Source organism: Cyclopterus lumpus, chromosome 9 (genome assembly GCF_009769545.1).
Source record: "Cyclopterus lumpus isolate fCycLum1 chromosome 9, fCycLum1.pri, whole genome shotgun sequence".
NCBI classification, from domain to species: domain Eukaryota; kingdom Metazoa; phylum Chordata; class Actinopteri; order Perciformes; family Cyclopteridae; genus Cyclopterus; species Cyclopterus lumpus.
This window is the reverse complement of record NC_046974.1, coordinates 11,775,038-11,799,228: the sequence shown is the minus strand read 5'-3', so window position 1 is coordinate 11,799,228 and position 24,191 is coordinate 11,775,038. Positions and strand designations below refer to the sequence as shown.

Genomic DNA, 24,191 nt, shown 5'->3' with positions numbered 1-24,191 from the left:
AAAGGCAGACAATTTTGAGAGACTTAAATAATTTGTTTTATGAAAACAAATATTCATGCAATGGAATATCAACACATACAAATATTCAATACTGCCATCCAAACTGGTTCTGTTCATATGCATATCATATATTTAACTAAATTGTTCACTGTTGCCCATGTAGGCAGTTAACTTAAACAAACATAATTTTTTCAAAAATATCAATGTAAATGTGAAGGTGTTAGCTCAAGATCTAATTTACACTCCTAGTGCACACAACTAAAGCAAACTTAACAGATACAAAATATACAATAAAGCAAACGTAGCACAAGTATGAGGAGATGTATTACAATACTGTTCATATAAATAAGCAATGAAGTGCCATGACACTGGACCTGACACTTCAGACAAAGGCATCAGGAGGCATTCACGTCTGTCTGTAAGCAACATATTGATCTTCTTCAATTTAATTTCTAACAGAGCCCGCTCCCTAAATGCTCTCTTTAAATATGTAAACAATGTATCTGTAAAGGTTTTGCAAGACCTGAACTTCCGAGTTCCACAAAGACCGCAAACGTCTTACTTGTACACTCAAGAACCAGCCTTCTCCGATAGTTTTAGATGGTGAATATTACACTTATTACAAGTGATAAACATGTTGTTAAAGCGATCAATGCCACATGACTGACACTTGTTGAATCTCACAATTACTGGAATAGAAACATATGCAGTAGTTGCTATTGCAGGATTTCCCCCTCCTCTTTTGGCACAATTAGGCCTCCTTCTCAAAGGAGTCCAGACTGTGACTCCTTCTGTTGAAGCTTGAGGATCAGTTCAAGGAGGTTCATCTGCATTGTCAGCTCCTGAAATAACACATAATAGTTGAGGAGCAATTAGTGAGGACATGCATTGCCATCTGCTGGGCATTTGTCTGTACCACAAAGAGCACGTGTCCTACCATTTGTGGTGTGAGTATATGTATTTCAACTACAGTGAGTGACAGGTAAAGGCCTTAACCTGAGGATTAGTGGTGATAAAAAATCCGGGGACTCCTGCTTTCTCCAAGGTGTTTTGCTGGTCTATCACTTTTTGATCCATTTCCGCTACAATCTTTTTATCCATCATTCTTTGTTCCTCTCGCACACGTATTTCCAGAGACTGATGACACAACACACAATCATTACTAATCCAAAAAGAACGGCGCAATAAGCATAGCCCTTTTAGTGCTCAGAGGTATCGGGATGTCAATGCCTTACCTCTAGCTCTGCTTGTTGGTTGGATTTGAGAAGCACGAGGTTGTGAGACTTGCATGACTGTACAGCATCTTTGTGTTTCCGGACAAGATCTTGTTTGAGTGCTGCACACAAAAGGTAACAGCGAATCAAACATCTCACTGGGATGCAATTGCAAACCTCACACTTGAGGCCCGTTCCAATAAGCAGGTTTGCTGCTTGATATTGTTCTTGATTTGAAGGAATTCATAGTTTGAATCAGCCATCATGCAGGTTAAACGAGCTCGCTTCTTGGAACAGGACCCAGTAGTCACGACTCGTTTTTCCCGAAAGAAAGCAGAGCACCAACCTTGGTGTTCCCCGTGCAGCTTCTGCCTCTGGTTGTACAGGTTTTTCTCTGTGAGATGCTGAATATCCAGGAGTCCTTGCACAATCTCATAAACCGTCCCGTCGATGAGCGCGAGGGCCAGGTCACCCAGGGTGCTGTAGGACAGGCGCTGCTGGAAGGAGCTGCACCGCGGAGAGAAACCAAACGAATCACACATGGAATCAACGAGATGTGAATTTATTTAGTCCTTTTGAGCTCCGTGAAGGAAGTCTCGACTGAGGGTAAGGGGCTGTTACCATGGTAGATCTTTTACTAAGGTCTGCAGTTCAGATAACAGGTAGTAATGTCTTTCTTGATGTTTAGTGGAATCGCCGTCAGTGACTCCGGGATAACCATCCATCTCCTGAACTGCAAAGATGAACACAGATGTTGGTTAACACGTTCAGATACGAGAGCTAAACGCACCCGGCTCGGCTACTTTAATGCATGTGTGTTTAAACGTGTTCAGAAACACGATATGTACGTTATATTGAAGACTAGCCTGCGTCTAAGGGCGATTTAAGTTACTAACCCAACTTGACTGGAGGAAATGGATTGTTTTGTTTGCTGTGGGTTAAGGACCCCGAGTTGTTGGCTGTCAATGTGCCTGTCCATAATGACACGTGCAGTAGCTTAATGTGTTCACCAGGTGGCGCATTGTATCGCAGAAGGGACGCTCCAGTACCTATTTAACAGGATATAGCCATACGTTTACACATTTATAAATTAGCAAGGAAGCGCAAAAAAAAAAAAAAAGAGGCAGTAACATAAAATAAAAACAGATAGTGAGCAATGTCAGATATGACAACACATAATGTATTTATGTGTTTATTCGATCCTTTTTATTTCAGATTGGACATTTCTGGCGGGTTCATCCATTTGGCTCGTTTAAAAGAAGAGCAGATATAAGACCGACCACGTTCAGCTCCCCACACTGTGGCCCACTGTGTTCAACCTGCTGGTCTGACTGGGCTGCACGCGCGCCTGTGTCGCGCGCTACTGGTGGGCTATGCGGCGTCACGCGCCAAAGGTGCCATGAAATGAAGAAAACTCACTTGCGGAGGGGGAAGAGCACTATTGATAAGCGTGTATGGTAACAGGATTAATTGGATTAATAGCTTCCTCGTCTAAAATGGCCAAAAATACATCTCTTTATTTTAGAATTGTCGAGGGCAGGAACCTCCCAGCCAAAGACGTGTAAGTAATATCGGAATGGCATGTGTTTCTGTCAAACCTGATGTATTGTAATGTATATCGTCTCAACACGGTTAAATAGATATTCATCAGTTTGATTAACGTTAGATGAGAGAAAAGTCAGCCTATATTTGAAACGCCAATTTCTGGTACGTTATCTCATGTGAATTATGTTAATTGAAGGAATTAGAGGTGAATCAGGTTTGTCTGCTCGAATTTACCATAGCATAAGTAAATGTAAGTTAAATCACAGTAAGTTTACCAATAGGCACATTTACCATGCTAAACTGTTTCATGTTGTCATATATTTTTCTCGTCATCTTAAGCTCTGGAACCAGTGATCCTTACTGCATTGTAAAAGTTGACAATGAAGTTGTGGCCAGGTGAGTTCTCGATGATTATAAATGAAGATCTGCAGTATATGTACATGCCGTGTATTGTTTTATACATAGCTACAGCTAGAGCATGTCTGTTGCTTACAGTCAAAGTGCTCATCTGTCATAACAGGTGGAATATTTGCAGTAGGTTACTTTTCTGGCTGGGCTCCCTCAACTCTGCACATGTAAACCCGAGTGTAGTTTGTATGATCAGGGTGTTGGTGCCCACAGCGTGGCTCATCCAGAGAACCTGATACTACTCCTTCCTTTAAAACACCCGCAGGTAACCATGGAGAGGGTGCATCAATTATTGCATTGAGCTCCCGGTGTAACTAAGGAGAATGCTGGAAGCTGGTTCAGAGGTGTTCTCAGTTTGAGTGGAAAAAGTACAAATCCTCCAAAGTATTCAAATAATAAATTTTAAAAAAAGGTATTTGACAGCAATCCAGCGTTTTGAAAAAAGAAATGTCTGATGTGTGAAAGAATGAACATGGGGTGAATGCAATGGCTATTGTTCCATCTGGTATGTTACGGAAAACAGCACCATGATTCACTGCAGACACTCACTAATTATCTGAGTGTTTCTGGCCAACTGGATGATGTGGCTGGTAGATGTAGGTGGGAAATAACGGGTACAGTACAAACAGAAAGGTTGATTATACTGATGAAAGCTAAGATTTTCCCTAAGATAGGGTATATTCTTTGAAATCCAGTATATATACTGAAATAATGATTTTTCTCAATACCTTTCTTTAAATAATATATACATGGTTTTCTCTAAAATCCTTTTTTATTTAGATGGTCTAATATTGACAAAATAATAATATCTGACCAGACATTCAGTGCCAACTTTCGGTACTTAGTGTTATGGACACATTCCTGATTTCAAAAATAGTATACACAGCCCTGCTTGTCCTATGATAAAAAATCCAAGTCAGAAAAGGCACACATTCTTTTCTTTTATCCTCTTATCAGTCATCATGGGGTCCAAAACCCCAGTATTTATCTTTTACATATTACTGGAATAAGCATGTGATCTGTCTACCCTCAGGTAGTGTGGGTGGTTAAGTCACGGCTTATACTGCTGGCACATTTACAATAATTTCTGACTCCTGCCATTACTCTGCTGGTCTCTATTGTTGCACACATTCATGTGATGTGTTTCTGCGTACGGTATGATCAGTACGCATGTGAAACCTCTTTTCAGGACGGCCACCGTGTGGAAGAATCTCAGTCCTTTCTGGGGTGAAGAGTACACACTGCACCTCCCGATGGGGTTCCATTCACTCTCCTTTCATGTCATGGACGAAGACACAATTGGGTAACACTGTCATACAAAGCTGTATCAAAATGATTCCACATCTAAGCATTGCTTTCGACCGACAGAGTTTGCCATATGATTTATAGTCCTTCAAGCCATGACTGTTTGCTTAACTTGTCTCACGAATCAACATGATCCTCATAGAATTTGAATAAACAAACATCATGAGGCAGATGGTCGCCCAGATTGAGTGATTTAAAGGTTTATTTTTTTTTCTCTCCTCGTGACCACCGGTTCTCTAATCAGTCTTCAAATTCATTTAGCATTTTCAATAGCTCCCATTTGATAACCTCTTCTTTTATCTTTCCTTCTTTCGACAGCCATGATGATGTTATCGGAAAGATAATTCTGAGCAAAGAAGCCATTGGATCTCAAGCTAAAGGTATGTCTGCACACATCTGTAACAGGTTGGGTGCACGCTCATAGGTTAAACACACACGGCTTCCCAGGACCAAGGGTCTGAGTGATTGAGGAGCCTTTTTTAGACTGAGACTCTGGGAATGTTTCTCACTGCTCTCTCCCACATTTCATGTGATTTTCTTACATTTATTTAAGAGTTGAGTTGAACTGTGTAAACTTGCATTCGCATTGATGTATGTATGTATGTATGTATTATTATGACGACTATCCTTGTGTTTGTCTTCATGAACTGGTTTGTGATGAAGCATAACATATTGGATGAAGTTGCAGTTTAATTAGATTGCTCAGTGTTAACCAGGGAATGTTTGCTGCATACTAATGCATCTCTCCTGGGAGCCACCTGGCGTGGCCTTCACTTGTGTCATTCATTTCTACATGGCGATACACTGAGTCAGTTAGTTACTCAAAGGGATATTCTCCGGGTCTGTCCTTGACATTATACACTCGCTTATGTTTGGTGTTTCTGAAATAATAAAACAGAATATATTGAATGTGACATGACAGACTATCAAGGACTATATTGCCAAGGTCATATCATCAAATTGCTTGTTCCCCCATCCATCGACAATCTAAACCCTAAAACTACTACTCTGTTTACTATTGAATAAAATTAACAATAGTTTTATATACTTTATCTTGTGATGAATTAAGTGATTCATTGACAAAACGATCAGTTGATTAATAAATTTGTCAATTAACAGAAAACTGTTTATTGGAAAAATATGATTTGCATCCTTAGTTTTTCTGTTTTTGTATCCTCTCTTAATGTTTGACTCTTGAGAGGATGGCTGTTTTCATGAGTAATGTCTCTGGTCAGGACTCGATAGCTGGCTGAACCTGACGAGGGTCAACCCTGATGAAGAAGTCCAGGGAGAAATCCATCTGAGCCTGGAGCTACTGAAAGATACAGAGAAGATCAGCCTGCGATGTCAAGTCATTGAAGCCAGGTAGCATCCCTGTGTGCTTTAAATCCTGCCTCTACCACTGCTGTGAGGCGAAATTATTTCTCATTTAGAGATAACAATGGACAGCAATGGCCTAACTATTAGAGTAGCAGGCTTGCAACCAGAAGGGTTGGTAGACTCTAAACGCATATGTAAATGTAGTTGCAAGTGGTAAAACTATCACATATCTATAGTTTAAAATGATTAAACTAGTCATTAGTCACAAGTTACATTACTGTTGCTGAAAACCTGGCAATGCCACCCGTGTTTTTGTGCTGAAATCTCATCACCATCGACCCGCAGGCTTCCACACTCTCCTCCTGAGTCATCCTGCCACCATCACACCACTCGTTGCCCCATCTGTGTGTCTCGGGCTACAATCTCTTCCTCTCAAGCAGGGCATTAATGAGCATGTAATGAGCATGAGAGCTTGACACTCTGTTATTCAAATGCTCAAATGAATGTGAATAAAGTTTGAGGGAATAAGGTCAAGTGGAACATTTTAGCTGTTTTTCTTTGCTTATAATTCAATTTGCAGAACAGGTAACAGGAGTTTGTTGAGCTTTTCAAATGTATTGATCTGTTGTCTTTTGTTCTGGTGATGCCCGCAGAGACTTGGCTCCAAGAGATATTTCTGGAACCTCTGATCCATTTACAAGAGTTATTTTCAACAACCACAGTGCAGAGACCTCGGTGAGCTCTAAGTGCGTGCAAGTGCACTATGTATTGGTTTCAGTGCAGCCAGAGATACATGTTCTGCTATTGTAATTGATGGTTGTTTGGTTGTCTGTCATTTTATTTGAGTAGTGTAGATATGTAAGGTGTTAGCAACTCCTAACACCCCAACCCTTTGGGTTTTAGATTATCAAGAAGACCCGTTTCCCTCACTGGGGAGAGACCCTGGAGCTGGAGTTAGATCTAGAAGAGCTGAGTGAGGAGGGAACTGTCACTGTGGAGGTCTGGGACTGGGACATGGTGGGCAAGAATGACTTTCTGGGGAAGGTGAGGATGCTGATAATTCTGTAGTATGGCATATTTTTATATATTTCATGTTGTGATCACAAAATATGCTTTACCTGGAAGCAAGGAGTTTCCCACCAAAATATGCATTACGTTTCAAGTTGTGGTTTTCCCCGTCTGATATTGTGTCCTTGTTTATTCTTTCTTTCCACAGGTAGAAATCCCTTTTGCTTGTTTGCACAAGACACCTCTGTTGGAGGGCTGGTTTCGTTTGCTTCCCTTGGGAAACAATGAGGTTGATGCTGGGTGAGGAGGTGTGCTTGTTTGTCCAATGTGGGGACTTTGTGTGTTTGCATAACTGAGCATTTCTGAAATTTTTAAGATGCAATTTGAGCAGCATTCAGTGTTTTAAAATGCACTTAAGAAAGGTATTTGTATGGGAGCCTATCTCATGATAAGACCAAGGTGTGCTTGAAAACCTTTTTCTGGGTTCTGTGATATTTTCCTCTGTTGCCAGTGGCAAGCTGGGAGCGCTGCGTCTGAAGGTGTGTTTGGTGGAGGATCGGATCTTGCCATCTGTGTACTATCAGCCCCTCATTCACCTTCTGGTGGAGTCAGTCATCTCCCCTACAGAGGTCAGGATCGCTATATTGTTTTATGCATTTGACTCCACGACAATTCACTAAATCTACCTTGGCTTTTAGGCCAACAGAAACACTCCTTGTACATGTAAGCAGTGTTTCATGACCTGAGCTCTCTTCTCCCCAGGTGGAGGATAGCAGTGCCCTGACCATGCTGGAGGAGGTGAACACGGTCGAGAGCCGACAGGATGTGGCGATGACCCTGGTGAAGATTTACCTGGGCCAGGGCCTTGTGGTGCCCTTCCTGGATTACCTCAACACGCGGGAGGTCAACCACACAAGTAAGGTTCAAGGAACAACATAAATTGTTTAAGATGTTCGATCATTGTCAGTCTGAACCTTTAGCAAGTGAAACAGCGGATATGCAGAGCTATCTAGTTCAAAACATTAAATAATAAACACACCTACACAAGTTTATCTCTGTTAGTCAGTATTCGTATTAGTCAGAGAAACCTTCTGAGGGATGCTTCTATTTAAACTCTGAATTGACATCAAGGTCTCTGAACATTTGACTTCTATGTGTGGGCAGCTCAACTACCAGCACTATATTTTCCACCCTGATGCCAATTATGTACTTACCCAACATTATTTTCATGGCTTCTCTGTTGTCTGTATTAATCATGTTTTTGCCTCTGCACCACATCCCTATTGTAAATTCACACAGAGTTGCGCTCTGGTCTTTGAGTTTGGTTTAGTTGGTGTAGTTTGAGATAATAAGCATAGTGCCTATGTTACCATAGCAACTCCACATGATCTGAACGGTAACTACTTGGTCAGGAATAGATGTTGCAAGCAGCCAGACATTACAATTGGGCACTGGTAAAGAGAAGGAACATGTACTGCACACCGACTGGGTTGTAATCAAAACCCCACATTTCTCCACATGTTTGGATCTTTAAAATCTAAATATTCTACCTGTCACTGTGGATATTTATGTATCGCCACCTTGAAGGATTTCTATAATGTTTCAGCAAGGTCAGTCGCCCCTCAGTTGTGACACTGGGCTCTGTGTTTCTAAAGCAAATCAATTCTTAGCCGATAAACGTATGCCAAATAGAAAAAAAGCATGAACACGTGAGAGCAAAAGCCTGAAATGAGGCCAAAAACCCGACATTCAATTCAATTTAATGAAGCACTCTCAGAGATCTAAATCAAGTTGATTATGTGCCTGATGAGGGTCTCTGTGAAAGCTTATATTTTGCCTTATTACACTCGTTGGAAGCTTTTAATTCAGTGGACACAGAGAGAGAGTTGATTTTTTTTTTTAAATCAAAAGCTATGTGGAGACGTTAAATTATGTTATCATTTTCTAAAAACCTAATTAATCAATCTCTTTTCTGTTTTGCTCTCATAGCTGATCCAAACACTTTATTTCGCTCCAACTCCCTTTCCTCCAAGGCCATGGAACAGTTCATGAAGGTGCATTAATGAATCTGTTGTTTTATTTTATCAGGGATTGTCAGGGTTGATTTTTCTGTTGCTACTGTGAGTGAAAGCATGATCTGACTGTTAATTATTTCTAATCCTTTGGCTAATTTGTGCTATTTTCTTCCTTAATGTTTCCTACCTCTATTAAATGAATCTACTGGATTAGATGCATGTTTTATGGACCCTTGCTGCATTATACTGTACCTTGTTTACTCTTTATAATATGTAGATTTACACAACTAGATGTATTCAACATCTGGTATTGCTTTGCTGTCAGGCCGTTGGCATGCTGTATCTCCATGAGGTGCTGAAGCCCATCATCAACCGCATCTTTGATGAGAAGAAGTATATTGAGCTGGACCCATGTAAGATTGATCTGAACCGCACAAGGTAAAACAGACCATGACTTCTTTATTCTGACCTAAACATTGTTCAGATCTGCTTCAGGTGTTTGTCTTAAGCCACACATCATACATATGGATTGTAGGTTCATGTGTGTAGTTCACAATCTATGTGTTAAAATGGTCAAATGGAAAAGCTGCCACAGGAGACTACCCGCTTCCTTCACACTTCAGCCCAGAGAGAAAATGTGAGAAAATGAAAGAAAAAGGGGGACGGCTGTTGCTTGGCAACTGCTATGAGCCCCCTGAGTCCATCGAGGATCTAATGTGCTGTCTGTCTGCAGTAGATTTGGCTGCAATCACCTTGTTTGTTGTTTCCACTCACTGTCTATATATCTCTTTGGACGTCTTCAATTGCTCACTCAAACGCATTGCATGCTCTCACATGTAATGACATAATCAGGAACAGAGGGGTTATTAGTTATGTTACAAGAGGCATGGAAACTGACTAAATTTTATATATAGTCAGTTTACCTTTGGATTCTGTATATCTGTAGTTTCCTGATGCAGGGATTCAGTCATTGACGCAATCTGTCCTACTCTGTGAAGACGAATTTCATTTAAAGGTGCAGTGTCAGAGGCTGAAGTCCGGGACAGCAGCGTGGAGATACTGCAGAGCTATTTAACCAGCATCATCGAATCCATTGTGGGCTCAGTTGATCAGTGTCCTCCTGTCATGAGAGTGGCCTTCAAACAGCTACACAAGAGAGTAGAGGAGCAATTTGCTGAACCTGAGAATGAGGTCAGTCTGGAGACAAACAGCTGGAAAAGCATTTTTATAAATCTGTGGAGAATATTTATTTGACATTTAATCATTAATGCATTACAATTACAGCTGTTAACATACTTTTTACAGGATGTGAAGTATCTGGCCATAAGTGGATTCTTTTTCCTGCGTTTCTTTGCTCCTGCAATCCTCACACCTAAACTGTTCCAGCTGAGGGATCAGCACGCTGATACACGTACAAGCAGAACACTGCTACTGCTGGCCAAGGTACAATTTATGACAATTTACAATGCAGACAAATGTACACACACTAATATGACTAACTTATTCCAGACATTACACTTGTCTGAAAAAAAAAAACAGTAAACAGGATGCGAGGACACATGCTGTTTGCCAACGTTGAGGAATTTTAATTTGCAAGTGTTAAACAAATAAATATGAAGCAGGAATTGATCGTACCATGTTTATACTACATGTGCAGGCAGCAGTGCCTTTGTGTGCAATGATGCCCAATAACAGCAGGTAAAACACTGAGCCGTTCCTACCTTTTCACCTTGTGAGGTAATTACATAATACTGTTGAGTCTGACAAATCTGCCCAAAGTAACTTTTAGTTTTATGTCAATATAAAAGCTGCACTTCCTTGAAATTTTATTGATAACCTATAAATAAAGGTTTCCTTTTTGTTATGTCCCAGAGGCTGGAATCATTTATTTTGTATAAGTAGAAACTTGTGACAACTCAAGATCCTACACGGCACATCTCGCAGTGAATTGCTTTACCAACTACACTAAGTATAAAGTTTAAACAATATACCTCCTCAAACATCCTGTTTCATGTGGAAATAGCTCAAATTACAAATGGAAATCAAAAAAAATAAAATCATTTTTGACGGCAAGAAAGGCATAGAAGGGAACAGAGCTCACCATGATTTTGAAAGAAAGGGACCCCTGACTGCCGCTAACACTAAACACCCTCGACATCATCAGGGGTGTCATTTTAGAAGAAAAGTGAACATTTGTTGTTCTCCCACATGTGGTTCTGTGGTTGCTGTCCATGGTGCTGAAGTGCTGTTGCCATGGGTCTTCTACAGAGAAAGAGAAAATGCTATTTTTACCTCTGTGTGTGCCACGACGAGACTGCGGTTCAAAGCGGAGCATCAGAGAGGGGTGTAGAGAGGGACTTCCTCCTCGCCCTAGGACAGGTGTGGGCCGGACAAAGGGCCTCTCAGCATGCTTGGCCTCAGGGACCCTTTTGATCTCCGACTTTGAGATATGCAGTCACTCACACTGAGTTCTGTCAGTTACTGGGGATTTGATGTGCTGGAGATGTGAACATTGAGTGGAAATTGTGTCTTTGGTCACCAGGCATTGCAAAGCGTTGGGAACTTGGGCCTTCAGCTGGGTCACGGAAAGGAGCAGTGGATGGCGCCTCTCCATCCCATCATTCTACGCAGTGTGGCTTCTGTCAAAGACTTCTTGGACAAGTTAATTGATATAGATCATGACATTGGTAAGGATGACAATAGTAAACACACACCGCTAAACTTTAAAAGGATGCAGGTCATGCTGTTGAGCTAATCAGCCACAGGCCAGCTGCTAGTGAGCAGCTCCCAGCTGCTATCAGGATTAAGCAAAACAATACTGTAGTGGTGAAATATTCATAACTAGCTGAAAGACTAAAAAAGAAGTGACATAATTAATGAGCTGGCGGGGAGCTGGAATGAGAAGCCGAAGGCGTTCGTACACGCCACACTGGTTACCCAACAGTTTCTGGGCTGCTTTCTTACTGTCGTGTGTCAGCGAGGCTGTTGTTGTGAAACTTCTTCCCCCTCTGATATATCATGTTTCAGCCGCCTGCTGCACACCACACCCACTCTTTTCTCTTAAAGGCCAGTTTGACATTTAATGCTCTTCAAGTGGATTTGTTGGACAGCAATGGAGGCTTGTTCTGCCTCTTTGAAGCTGTCCTTCATGTGGTGATGAAGGAGGCTGAGGTACCAACAAAGACAAATGAAAGAAAATGAAGAATTGAACACGCTAAAACATGTGTGTTGCAAAGTGTTTCTTTACATTCGCTGTTTAAAACTATTTCATCTTCATTCTGCAGTGTCTGAGGTGCCACAGAGGGCTGTATTCATGCCCTCAGTCACCGTTAAAGAGGGATACCTCCACAAACACAAGGCAGAGGGACCACAACTGCTATCCCGCTTTGCCTTCAAGAAACGCTACTTCTGGTTGACTAGTGAGACGCTGTCCTACGCCAAGACATCTGATTGGCAGGTTAGTACTGAACCAGTAGGTTGTATTGTTATATTGTTTATATTTACATATGTTTATCTACTTTACTAGCCATTTTGGCAACCTGCCATTGTTTCATGTTTTTATCTTGTTCCTGTGTAGCGTATTGTTCTTGAATCTGTCTTCCACTGTGACATCTGGTGACGTCAGCCAAATAGATGCCTATTTATTCCCCTTGTCTTGTATACCAGCCAAAAATAGATTTAGTCAACTTTTGAATCCAAGTCATGTGAAAATTAATCAGCCATTATTAGAAGCTGATATGCCCTCTGATGGTGAATTAATCACTGTCAAAGGGTAGACCCTTTTTAACGATGTTTATCAACTCATAAAAAGAGGAAACATTTCAGTCATCCCCAGCTTTCTTTATTGTATTCATGTTGATCTTCTTGTGAGAACATCATTAGTAATATTACCATGTGGTGCCTAACCTTGTGATAATGATCTCCTCTCATTCACCAGCCAGAGAGAGGGAGACGGAGAGGGGAGCAGGCTCTCTCTAGCCCAATAAAAAGCTCCCTCTTTGAGCCAGTCTCGGCTTTGTGTGAGTGGAATAAAGGCGAGGGGTAATTGAAGGCTGTGGATATTCATGCTAACATTGCAAATCAGATTGTAGACAATGTCCTGGCCCCTTTACTCAATGTTGGAGCACTCCAGTCTCAGTGAAGCGAGCTCCTACTGGAAGTGGCTGATTTACACTTTAAAGTGGCCTTTCCTGCGATGCTGATTTAATCTTCACTTCCTCCTTGTCTCGCATGGTTCATCCTAATCTAAAAACTAAGCCTAATGTGTGCAACGTATCTCAGTATCAGACACTGCTCCATTAATTTGCTATGTGATCAAATGTTATCTCACTTAAACCTTCGTGTAGACGCCTCAGGCATGACCCATCCTTATCAGCCTGCATACTTGTGTTAATTAGTGTTGTGGTTTGTGGCTGAATTGTTGCAGGTGCGCTCCTCAATCCCTATTCTTTGCGTGTGTGCCGTGGAGAGGGTGGATGAAAATGCCTTTCAGCAGCAGAATGTAATGCAAGTCATCAGCCAGGACAACGACGGACAGCTGCACACCATGTACATCCAATGCAAGGTGCGTTGGTCCCGACATCAGTCAGTCACCAACAGTGTTCTTGACCTTTTTCAGTTTGCCACGGAAATGCTTTTTCTTGGATCGGTGCAGATCAAACTAATTTATTTGTCAACTATTCCTTTTAAAAAAATATATAGTTATTATTATTATTATTATTATTTTTCCACCACTTTCTTGACACGTCATATAGAACATTTAAGATCAAATACAATTACGCTGACAATGGTAGAGCATTATTTCTCCGGCATGTTTACATCTTGCATTTTTATACTGATGTGCATTAACATGCTTTGTCCCAATGAAATAAACAAATTGATAAATACATATTAGTTAGTTTGGGAAGGCATATATATTGTAAACATGTGATTTAATTGACCATATACTTTTGTATGGACTTTAATAGACCACCAAATGGTCTAATGGTTCATGATATATTTGTGTCTGTGTAGAATGTCAATGAGCTGAACCAGTGGCTGTCAGCAATCAGGAAGGTCAGCATCTACAATGAGCGCATGCTGCCCTCTTTCCACCCGGGGGCTCATCGCAGTGGCAAGTGGACCTGCTGCCTGCAGGCGGACCGTGCTGGTAATCATGCTTTCATTACTTCTTATAGCCGCACACATTTTTAAATCCTTCTATTGGGACTCGGGATGTAGTGTAACTATCTACATTTATTTTGAATTACAACTACATGTCCCCCAGAAGGATCATCAGGAATTAAAATAATCTCAGCATTGTTGACCGCCAACATACATTATTTCCCTCCTGGTCAACTTATTTGTAGATGGCTTCAAAGAGCAAATGAGCTCCTGGTGATCTGTACTTCATGGCAAAACCCTCAATTTGTAGCTGCCATGTGGAGAAGAAGCTCTGAGAATCATAGCGCAATCTTCTCGGAACAATTACATTTAGACACCTTTTAAAAGCTACATCTGATTAACTTGCTTGTGTGGGTTTTCACAGTTCTGAGCAACAGATATGCTAGCATTAAAAATGTACAAACTTGTATTACTATGAGACCTCTGTCAAATTGGCAAGTGGAATGATATATAATGTGTACCTGTGTGAGGTTCAGATGAAGAGCACCACTGTTCAATACAAGGCGGGCTCTCAGTTACAGGCTGCAGTAGGACCCACTCAGCTGTGACACTGGGTGACTGGAGTGATCCGCTGGATCCTGATGGAGAGACACAGACCATATACAAGCAGCTTCTCCAGGGCAGAGACAAACTCAGGTCGGTGGCAAAAAACAGTCTGTAAACTTTCCCAGCTAGGGTGCAGTTAATTTACTGCACACTAGAGGTCCATGTTGCAACACAGGAATGCACTGCCCTGCAAAGGCAAAATGGCTTTGGAGAATATTCAGTGATAATAAGATTCATATTTCAGGAAAAAATATGTAGAGATGCCAGACGCTGATCAGACATCCAGCAATAGAGAACCGATCAACTCTGACGTTCACCCAGGTGAGGCTGCATCTAACCTGTACATGTTCTGCCATGGTGGATGGATTTGTATTAATGTGGATAGCCTTGTGTTGTCAATATGAGTATCTATTTCTGCTGGATAGCATTGTATAATTTCTGCCTCACAGATGGTGCAGAATGCAATGTTCAGCGGATGAAGGCAGGTCAGAGAATTGCTGCTCGCCTGTTGGTGGTGATAGAGGATCTGGAGCAGGCTCACGCCACCTTCCAGCGCCGAGAAAAAGAGGACGGCACCAGTGTCATTCTGAATCCCTAGACTCAACACAGACTTGGATTACTAATACTAATGCCTGTAAAAAGCTGAGGGAATTCTGCCACTTTTAATCTTTTGTATTCTCTGAGTGCCACCGACTTCAGCAGCGCCGGGGAGAGATTATGATACTTAACGACAAAGGGGGGGCTTTGAAGCATGATTTGACTTTTATGTAGATAACAAGCGATCTCTTGCATGGCCTGCATCCACTTGTTGTGAAATGTGAAAAGAAGCTTTTATATTTTGAGATACTGTACAGGACCTCAGTCATGGTCAAACATTTTTTTATGCAAAAAGCTTGTTGTAGTGTAATCTACAATGTCTGAAGGTGTTTTGATATTGCTTTCATCAACGTTTTGTATTTTATTGAGGCAATTTATCACCATGGTCGTAGTGTAGCAGTGACATTAACATTATAGGTCATAGCATCAGGAGTTTTTGAAATACTGGTGCACATGCCACAGTAAAATGCTGCCTGTACGATGAGCAAAAATAATTTAAAGCCATTTCCCATAGAGCATGTAGTTTCAGTGTCTTTCCCATAAATAGAGAAGGTAAGTGAGTGGAATATAGATCAAATCTGTGATCTCCCAGATAGCCTCAATAGGCCGTCCTGCCTGTGGAGCTATTTACATTATATCCTGGTACAGTCTTTCATCAGAGGAAGAACTGTGGGTATGTATGAGTGGCATAAACACTCTTCCTGCCATTAAATGTTACACTTAGTACAAATGCCAGACATGACAATCAATTTTCTACATTCTTCAACTAGTAAACATAAGATGTCACTTACGTATGAGATATTCCCTAAATGAGGGCTTTTATTGTGAAAAAATAAAAGGAAAAACACTACTGCCTGTACTTTTATACCAGCTTACAAAATTACACCTCATTATTGATTAATTAGGTTAACTTGGGTAGAATTGAGGTAACGGAGGCAGCAATAATCATAATTCACTAAAGTCAAACGCCAGTGTTTGCAACTTTGGAAGAGACGAAGCGGAACTAAATATACAAAATACCATGAGAGTGAATTGTGGGATTAACAATTAGGTAAACTTGCTTTCTTTACTCCAAGTTTGATGTAAGCAAATAAGTCGAGGTGCTAGCTTAACGTAGCTGGCTGCGCAGTGCAAATGTACTAAGAGCGTGAAATCAGACTGTATGAAATACAACTATTTATTACAATTGATAAGTAAACAGTGTTAAAAACTGCAGCTTGTAAAACAACATTGCGTGGGAACATGCGTTCATCTACGCAAGCAAAAGCAAGATGGGAAACAATGGATGACATTGATTTTCGATCAAATTAGGGCTGGACAATGGCCAAAATCTTCTATCGCAACATAACATGTTTTCTGGTAGTTCAATAAATACATATTCTACATGAAACAACAACATATTATTTTGTGTAAAATAAATACTTAAATATAAAGTAATTATTTTCTTTTTAGATTTAATTGAGAACTTGAGTACAAAAAAAAAAAGAAGTTTTAATTGAAATTATAGAGAAAAGTACATATTTCCACCAATACACTATTGTCATGCATGCACACAAATATAATAGCTATAGATTTAACTTAGTTTGAGCAGATTTTCTAAAAACAATTAGCTTGCCGAGTAAAGTAAAATGAAACGGTTGGGCTAGTAAATCCCTTACCCGATTGGGCAAAATAAAACATTAAACATAGTTTTTTTTCTTTTTCTGAAGCTAGCTCAGGAGTGAGCCATCTTATATAGTATTGTTGTTTTACCTCTGTACAGCACTTTGGTCAACTTTTGTGGGTTTTTAATGTGCTCTATAAATAAACGGAACTTGAAACTGAGCCACCTCGCTTGCTTCTCATCTCCGTTGAGAGTTGCACATCCACAGTGCCGATGGCGCACTTTCGAGAAAATGGCGGGAGGTAAAGACGAAGTTCATGAGCTGAAGATCAGGTGACATTTTAATTATCTTGGAAACAGGAGTTTAGTTGGGTGGTGGTAGGGATTTGCGATTTGCGGTAAGTTTGAGAGCCAGAGAAAACCTCTACAATTAACTTGAGTTTTGGTTCATTGATAACTTCTGATAATTATAACGATTTTTTAAAAGGGCATGTTTTAAAATGGTCTGTGGGCATGTAGATTCCTGACATACAAGTAAAAAAAACACATTAACATTGAACTTTGAGTAGCCTTATTATCTATAATTTACAGGTGCTATATGCACGCTCCTGTAGGCTTATGTTTACATTGTATAGCCCGCTAATTGTATAATATTGTGAGAACCAGACTATTTATCGAGGCAGCAGAGCCAAAGCTCACTGTTGTATTTTATTATTTTCTACAATTTCTCATTAATGTGTATGTTAGAACTTATCTTTGATACATTTTCAGGTCATAGAAGACACATGGAAAATGAGATGAAAAAATAAAATATCCTGGAAAATCCTGCGTTGTACTGATATTGCTGAGAATGAACTTTTAGACTAACAGATAACATTAAATTGAAATATATTTTTTAATTTAGCAAATGTTTAGCAAATGTTTTTCAGGAATTGATTATCCACCGATAAACCATTATGATCCCGGTAAACGGCTGATTGTACGGCAAGCGGGCAGATGGTATTCATGTCTTATCTGACCAGCTTTCTTTATATTTCTCATTTTGTATTTAATTGTAGTCATTAAATGTATAGTATCGATCCTGTCTCGGAGATAGCTGAGCTGCTTCTAATGACCCTCCATGTGGTTCTCCAGTTTTGATCGAGACACACAATCATTCAATTTTAAAAATCATGTAATTTTACTTTTCAGCTGTGTAGAGATCTTAGTGTTTTTCAAGTCCACCTCTCCTTACCTTGATGTCCTTGTCTACATTCAGTCTGCTACTCCTACCCCACCACCTTCTGTCTTTTCTCTAAAAACCTACAAAGGCAAGCAATTAGCTCCTTAAATTGGCTGTAATATCAACTTCTGGTATTCTCAAGCTCTCAACGAAGTGATTTCCACTTCGCAGGAAGTGAAAATCCCAATGAATGATGTCTGAATGTCCATGTCTATTACAGACCATATCATATGATCTCGTGAATTGTCGAGAAATTTCCTACCTCAGAGCTTCAGCAGAGATAATTTATTTGTCTCATGGTCTGTATAACGTTCTTCTTCTTTTCACATCAGCCTCATCCGTTGAGGCAGAATATCCACAATTATATGACAAATTAAACCACCTGTCTTACCATGCAACACCACTGGCAGTTAAAGAAAGAAAAAACATGCAACAATAATAATAATAATAATAATAATAGACTTTTTAATCATTTATAGCATTCATATTGCACTGATACTGGAAAGACAGACTAATGTAAACTAGATCCTGTTCTACATAATCCAGTGTATAGGTAGCAGTATATGCACCTAAAAGTTGGCATTGAAATTTCACAAAAAGAAAGAAGACGCCCACAAAAACTAGAAAGTGGAGAATTGCGTAATTTCATGAAAAAATTGACAAATATACGTAGGATTTGGACAGAACTTACATAATTCCCATGGACCGTGTGAACACCAGTCCTCCTGCCACCGTTTCAATGATGGATCAAATAATAAATCATGAGAATTGTTAAACACTGAATTCATTTCAAATTAAACCATGGTGCACATTTTGAAACCATCATTGGTGTATGAAATAAAAAGTGGATATTTGCACTCTAAAATTATCTTTTTATTTATTATTTATAATAATTTGATTTAATTCCCGTTTATTTTGTCATTAATTAATTAATCATTTTAATACAATTACACTTGTATGAAAGTGTGTTTTTAGGAATCACACAATTATCTATTTCTGTGACATTGGAATCTGGCATCTGCCTACAATTATATAGGAATTATAGTCAGACTTTGTGGTAAATTGTATTTTTTAAGAATAGCAGATAAGCTTTTAGTTATAACCTATGAAATGCATCAAGAAGAAAGACATGCACTTGTTTCCAAATATGTTCCTGCCAGATGCAGTTGTGGAAAAATTAAATCAATTAGCCCTTAATCTATAAATAATCAGTCCCTTGAGTGGTAGAATATCCTATTCTATTATAATATAACATTATTATTCAGACTGTAAGTGAAAGAGTCCAAAACATTCTTCTGAATTTACTCTAGCTCTCTCATTAAGCTTGAGAGGTGAGTGATGGGAGGAGGAAAGAGGAGAAGACTGCTGGTTATGACCGAGGTGAAAGGCCTGCCTATGCGCCAATCACAGCAACAACATAGTTACAGAAAATGACCGTAATGCACATTTCTGCTGCACTCCAAAGCTCCAGCAAAGCTAATTTATAACCATATAATGAGTCTAGCACAGAGCTGCCTGTGGAGAAGGAAATGGTGAAGATAAATGGAGGACGACATGCCACCAAGTGGAAGGAAAAACGAGGGGGAGCCAAGATGACAAAAGGTCAAACAAACTACCCCAGTCCAGGGCACATTTATTTTTCCACAAGAAACACACAAACATGCAACAAGGTCATCACAATTCAATAAAGACCGATAGATTAAGAAGCCCTTTATAGTTTAATCAATGTCTCTCTATATCTTGCTTTTAGTTGATCTCAGTTTCTCTTTATGAACCATTTTAAATAGCAATATGTAGAGACCGATTAAGAGAAATTAAACCACACAAATCATGATTTGAAACTGTCAATTAAAATGGGTACTTCAGATGTAAAACTATCTTATGGTCAAAAGAGTGAGGAGAGGAGCCAAACGCTGCCTCGTCCCCATAAACCAAACACGATAGAGGAACAAACCCTTCTAACTGAAGTTAGATGCAAAACCACAGTGCTAAATCACCAGAAGACCTGTGTGATATCTCTAAAGAAGCTATGATGTTCCATTATGCAAAAAGCTATGCAGCTGAAGGCAAATCCACGTCAGCGTCCGCGAGCACAAATGAGATCTGCGCGCGCGTCTGAGATCTAGTCGAGTGGCGTTTAGTGACGGTTTTGAAACCCGCCGTGATACCGCCACCTAGCGTCTGTGTCGGTATAGACGAGGGTTGAAACCAATTCAATGTATTGACACAACGGCGACTGGGCCCGCCCACTTACTGTCAGAAATAAAATAACATAAAAAGCGTTGTGAGCAGAAGCGCAGTGAGAGAAGTCATGCACCAGGTGAGGCTCCTTGCCCTCAAAGCATTGGTTTCTCCTCGCGAGCAGAGATATTCTTCACGCAGGGACGTGATGTCATTTGCGCTTGCGGATTGTTGCATTGATTTGCCTTCACGTATGCATCGTCAATAAACTTGCTCACAGTTTGGTTCACATGCACCTCTCGGAGAACATTACTGCATCTTTAAGGGACATGAACCTAACACGTGTTTATGCACTCGGCACACATTCACACACTCGCACAGACAACGAGATACAAGCACACATGTCAAGGTATCATTTAGAAAAAGAAGTAAAGTTTGCAGTTGATACTAAGAGAGAGTACAACTGTATACTTTATGAGTTAGGATTAAATTGATTTCACCCCTTATTCCACTTCTAATCAAATGCAAAGTAGTATGTTATGAATCATAATAAGAGTTAGACAGTAATGTTGTGTAATCATTCTTTTAGAGACAATCATCATTGAAAAAAAAAGACATCAAAAATATATGTTTTCTAGTACACATAATGTGATCTTTGGATCCCAACCCCTTTGTTCAGAATCCACGAGGTACAGTAGGCACCCCATAAAGAAAACATCCATTGTCATCTCAAACAAATAAAATGCCTTCTTGCTACACATAAATCATGTATAAGATTTTAAAAATTGTAAATTGCATATACATCACCTCACTCAATCAGACCAATACCATACCATGTTTTATTCATCGATCCAATATAAGTCTGTACACACCTGAAAAGTCTTAAGGGCCTGCAATCATTCATACCACAAGGCCAACACATGGAAAGGAAAAGTCAAAGAAGCAAACATTTGGATTTCTCTGGTTGATTAAACTTCTCTCAACATGGAAAAATGTCCCTGATAGGTTGGAAGCATTATCTCTTGCTGTCCCGTATTATAAAGGGAGTCAAAAAGGTTGTGAAGGAGAGAACTTGAGATGGAACAGGCCAAACAATATCTGTTTTCAACACCTGGGTCAAATATCACACTTGTATAGTTTGTTTAAGCCTGTGCAGGTGCCAGAAAGTTTGAATTTTTCACAGAAAAGTATTTTAATTACTCTTTGCATTGTATCTGAAGACAAAAGCAAGGATATGCATTAAAACAATGTTAAATAACAACAATTTTAACTTTGGGAGTATTGTGTTTTCAGGGCCTTTAAAAAAAAAGGGGGGAACGGACATCTTCATGCTTCTAAAAGCTCCCCACCAATAATAAAGACACATTTACTGTATTTATTGGAGTCCCACAGGGGATCATCTACACAGATTCTACATTAAGGTAACGAGAGCAGCATACGCTAAGACTACTTGTAATATAAGACATCCATAACATGTCATACATATTTCAACAGTCCCTGACATACTGACAAATTCATCTCTGCCAGATTTTATGTATTCATGTTAACATGTGCCTGTGTATAGATATGTGGGCCATCTTTATATTTACGATATAGAAGAGTATAAAAATAAATTAAACTTACACCATTGACTCAAATTGAGCTTGAATTTAAAGATATATCACATCTGCAAATGTATATCGATAGATAGGCCTATTTTTCAAAGCATCGCAAGCCGGTTTATAAACATCAACTTAAAAAAAAGAAGAAGATTTAGTTGCTATTTTATATTTTCCTAAAAATGTAACGACTGATTAAACCAAACCGTTGCCTCAAAGTGCTATGGAAGACTATGATTCACTCCAAAATTAAGCTCACAGCTGGGTGTCCACACGATAAACCTTACATCAACACCCCCTCTCATTAAAATGTATCAGATATATGAATGGAGAATTATGCAGGACTGGGTTATCTTTTATCTCAGAGCGCAGAAACAGCACAAGACCTCATTGAAGGACCTTTAAACAGTCTTCACCCCATGGGCATAAAATCTGAGGGGGAAATATGAAATTTCTTTTTCAAGAACAAGGTTTCTAGAATGAAGTACTCTGCTGTTGCCGGGTAGGGGGAGGAAAGTGGGGATGTACATCAGGATCGGCTCTATCAACTCAATGACTGAATGAGCTCACGCAAAGAATACAATGTTTCCCTGCTCGCTGTACAAGCAGTGGAGCTTGTGGAGCGCTGCGTACTGCCCAGCAGAAAACAAGACGTGTGGCTCTCTGGCAAGCTAAAGCCCGAGATGGATCGCCAAGGGAGAACTATTGGTGTTTGAAAGAGAAACATCCATCTGCTAGAAGCATGTTCAGCTTTTCTCCTAAAGGACCTCAAGTCAGCATGTTATTGCCACAGAGCCCGCAATCGCCCATTGAATGGTCAGAATGATGGATTGTGAAGATGCCTGGATTAGTCTCCAACAAGGAGAAAAATAATGCAGGATTTATGTTCACAGAGGTCATCATCATCATCAGCGTGTCAACAAAACAAATGAGTTCAACCTTGGAGCATAGCAAATCCCTCTTCACAACCTCAGCCTGTCAAGTCACAACACCTCATGACGAGCATCAAACTGACTGGTAAGATGCTTGTTTCATTTATTTCATGTCTCCTCTCATAGACAGTTCACAAGGTTAACCATACAACATACGCTTATTACCAAACATTAATATTTCATAGCCTTTATCTCCCTGGAATCAACTTTGTGCACGACAGAACAAACTTCCATTTTAGAGAACTGACCAAAGGTCTTAGAAGTGTAAAATGTCAGAGATGCCCAGTGCAACTTAACAGACACACATTCACTAGTAATCAATTATTAGAGTAAAAGGGGGACGCAAATAATCAATTCATTTGGATTAATCAAAATGCTGAAATTCTCTTAAATTTCTCTTCACAATATCAAGCAAGAAACAGACACTTTATCCGATTGCAGATATTTACCCAACCTTCATTATGCAGCGTTAGTCTGGGCCATGCATTCTGGAGTTCAGCATTTACAAATATGGGCCCATTTACAAATATGAGTCCTCATCAAGTGCAGAAGAACAGCTTCAGTTGTAATCGAAAAGGGGTTAAACACAATTTACCAAGACAGAAATCTCACCTTGTCTTTGTATTCTTCAACCCTCTGAGAACATTTGGCAAGAATACAACATGCTCAAGGCATCGATCAAGAGACAGCATGGAGGAAACCGTAGGTTATTCAAATTAAAATATCGACCATAACCACACCATTTAGTTAGCTTCCGTTGCTCTTGTGTCACCACTTCCGCAGGGTATTTTGGTTTGTGGGGACTAAAGAGTTGTCGGCTACTTGTTGGCCCGTCATGCAGGGTTCTGTCCTCTGGGAGATGGCGGGGCATGTTGGGTTGTGTTCCTGTGAATCAGCTCAGCCGACCATCAGTCCTTCAAGTTGTCCTCACCGACCCCCTGGGCCACCAACTCTGTCAGGACGTTGACCAGGTAGTTGGGGTCGGGGTAGCCATGGCCGGTCAGGTTGGATCCAAATTCTGTCTTGTGGTGAATCTCGTTCCACACCACCGTGTCCGACTCGCCTGTAGTACTGGACGTGCCGATGGTGAAGATGAGGCGTCGGTCCCAGGCCATGATCAGCAGCTTCAGTACCTGGAGAGACAAAAGTATAATAATACTTAATATAATTATAATGTCAGTCCTCTTTCATAACATTTGTTTTGATGTCTCAAAACAAATGAAAGACATTGTCATGCTTCTTAGAAAACCGAGGTTACACAAGTAATTTAAGGAATTCTATGCATCCAGGTGCACTGGGATTTACTCAACATGGGGAGCTTACCTTCCGGCCTTTCTCATTGTCAGGGAGGTAGCAGTGACGAGGGAACCCTCTTGCACTGAACTTCTTCCCGGGGTTGGGATGCTCATTGGTCTGGTGAAAAAAGAGCAACAAAAAAAAAGCATTATAACTACTTCTCTTCCAATTAGGAATTAATTGTGTAGGAAATGTTAATAGCCCCCACAGGGCGAGCTTTATTGTTCACAAGGCTGAC

At 40.1% G+C, this 24,191-nt stretch overlaps 3 protein-coding genes across 3 annotated transcripts in view; 1 reads left to right on the top strand and 2 right to left on the bottom strand.

Annotated features, from left to right (window-relative positions):
* Positions 1 to 12: 12 nt before the first annotated feature.
* Positions 13 to 2,173, bottom strand: dgcr6 (DiGeorge syndrome critical region gene 6). The gene is made up of 6 exons (XM_034542172.1): positions 2,111 to 2,173; positions 1,836 to 1,947; positions 1,561 to 1,721; positions 1,236 to 1,336; positions 997 to 1,137; positions 13 to 842 (listed from the first exon to the last, which is right to left on the bottom strand). The coding sequence occupies exons 2-6, from the start codon at positions 1,937 to 1,939 to the stop codon at positions 765 to 767; spliced, it is 585 nt and encodes a 194-aa protein (XP_034398063.1). The 5' UTR covers positions 1,940 to 1,947; positions 2,111 to 2,173; the 3' UTR covers positions 13 to 764.
* Positions 2,174 to 2,532: 359 nt separating this feature from the next.
* LOC117736675 (rasGAP-activating-like protein 1) lies at positions 2,533 to 15,858 on the top strand. The gene is made up of 21 exons (XM_034542169.1): positions 2,533 to 2,775; positions 3,099 to 3,155; positions 4,357 to 4,470; positions 4,791 to 4,852; positions 5,708 to 5,837; positions 6,446 to 6,527; positions 6,696 to 6,836; positions 7,009 to 7,100; positions 7,312 to 7,429; positions 7,563 to 7,716; positions 8,790 to 8,854; positions 9,141 to 9,253; positions 9,814 to 10,006; positions 10,121 to 10,258; positions 11,358 to 11,502; positions 12,100 to 12,272; positions 13,242 to 13,379; positions 13,829 to 13,964; positions 14,494 to 14,614; positions 14,769 to 14,845; positions 14,974 to 15,858. Exons 1-21 carry the CDS (start codon positions 2,669 to 2,671, stop codon positions 15,120 to 15,122), a joined length of 2,505 nt encoding a protein of 834 aa, XP_034398060.1. The 5' UTR covers positions 2,533 to 2,668; the 3' UTR covers positions 15,123 to 15,858.
* Positions 15,859 to 19,540: 3,682 nt separating this feature from the next.
* Positions 19,541 to 24,191, bottom strand: part of dtx1 (deltex 1, E3 ubiquitin ligase) — a 39,464-nt gene continuing 34,813 nt past the window's right edge. The window contains exons 9-10 of the mRNA XM_034542604.1: positions 23,981 to 24,070; positions 19,541 to 23,790 (exon numbers count right to left, since the gene is read on the bottom strand). Of these exons, the coding sequence (XP_034398495.1) occupies positions 23,566 to 23,790; positions 23,981 to 24,070 (315 nt within the window). The 3' untranslated portion in view covers positions 19,541 to 23,565. The remainder of the gene's footprint in view (positions 23,791 to 23,980; positions 24,071 to 24,191) is intronic.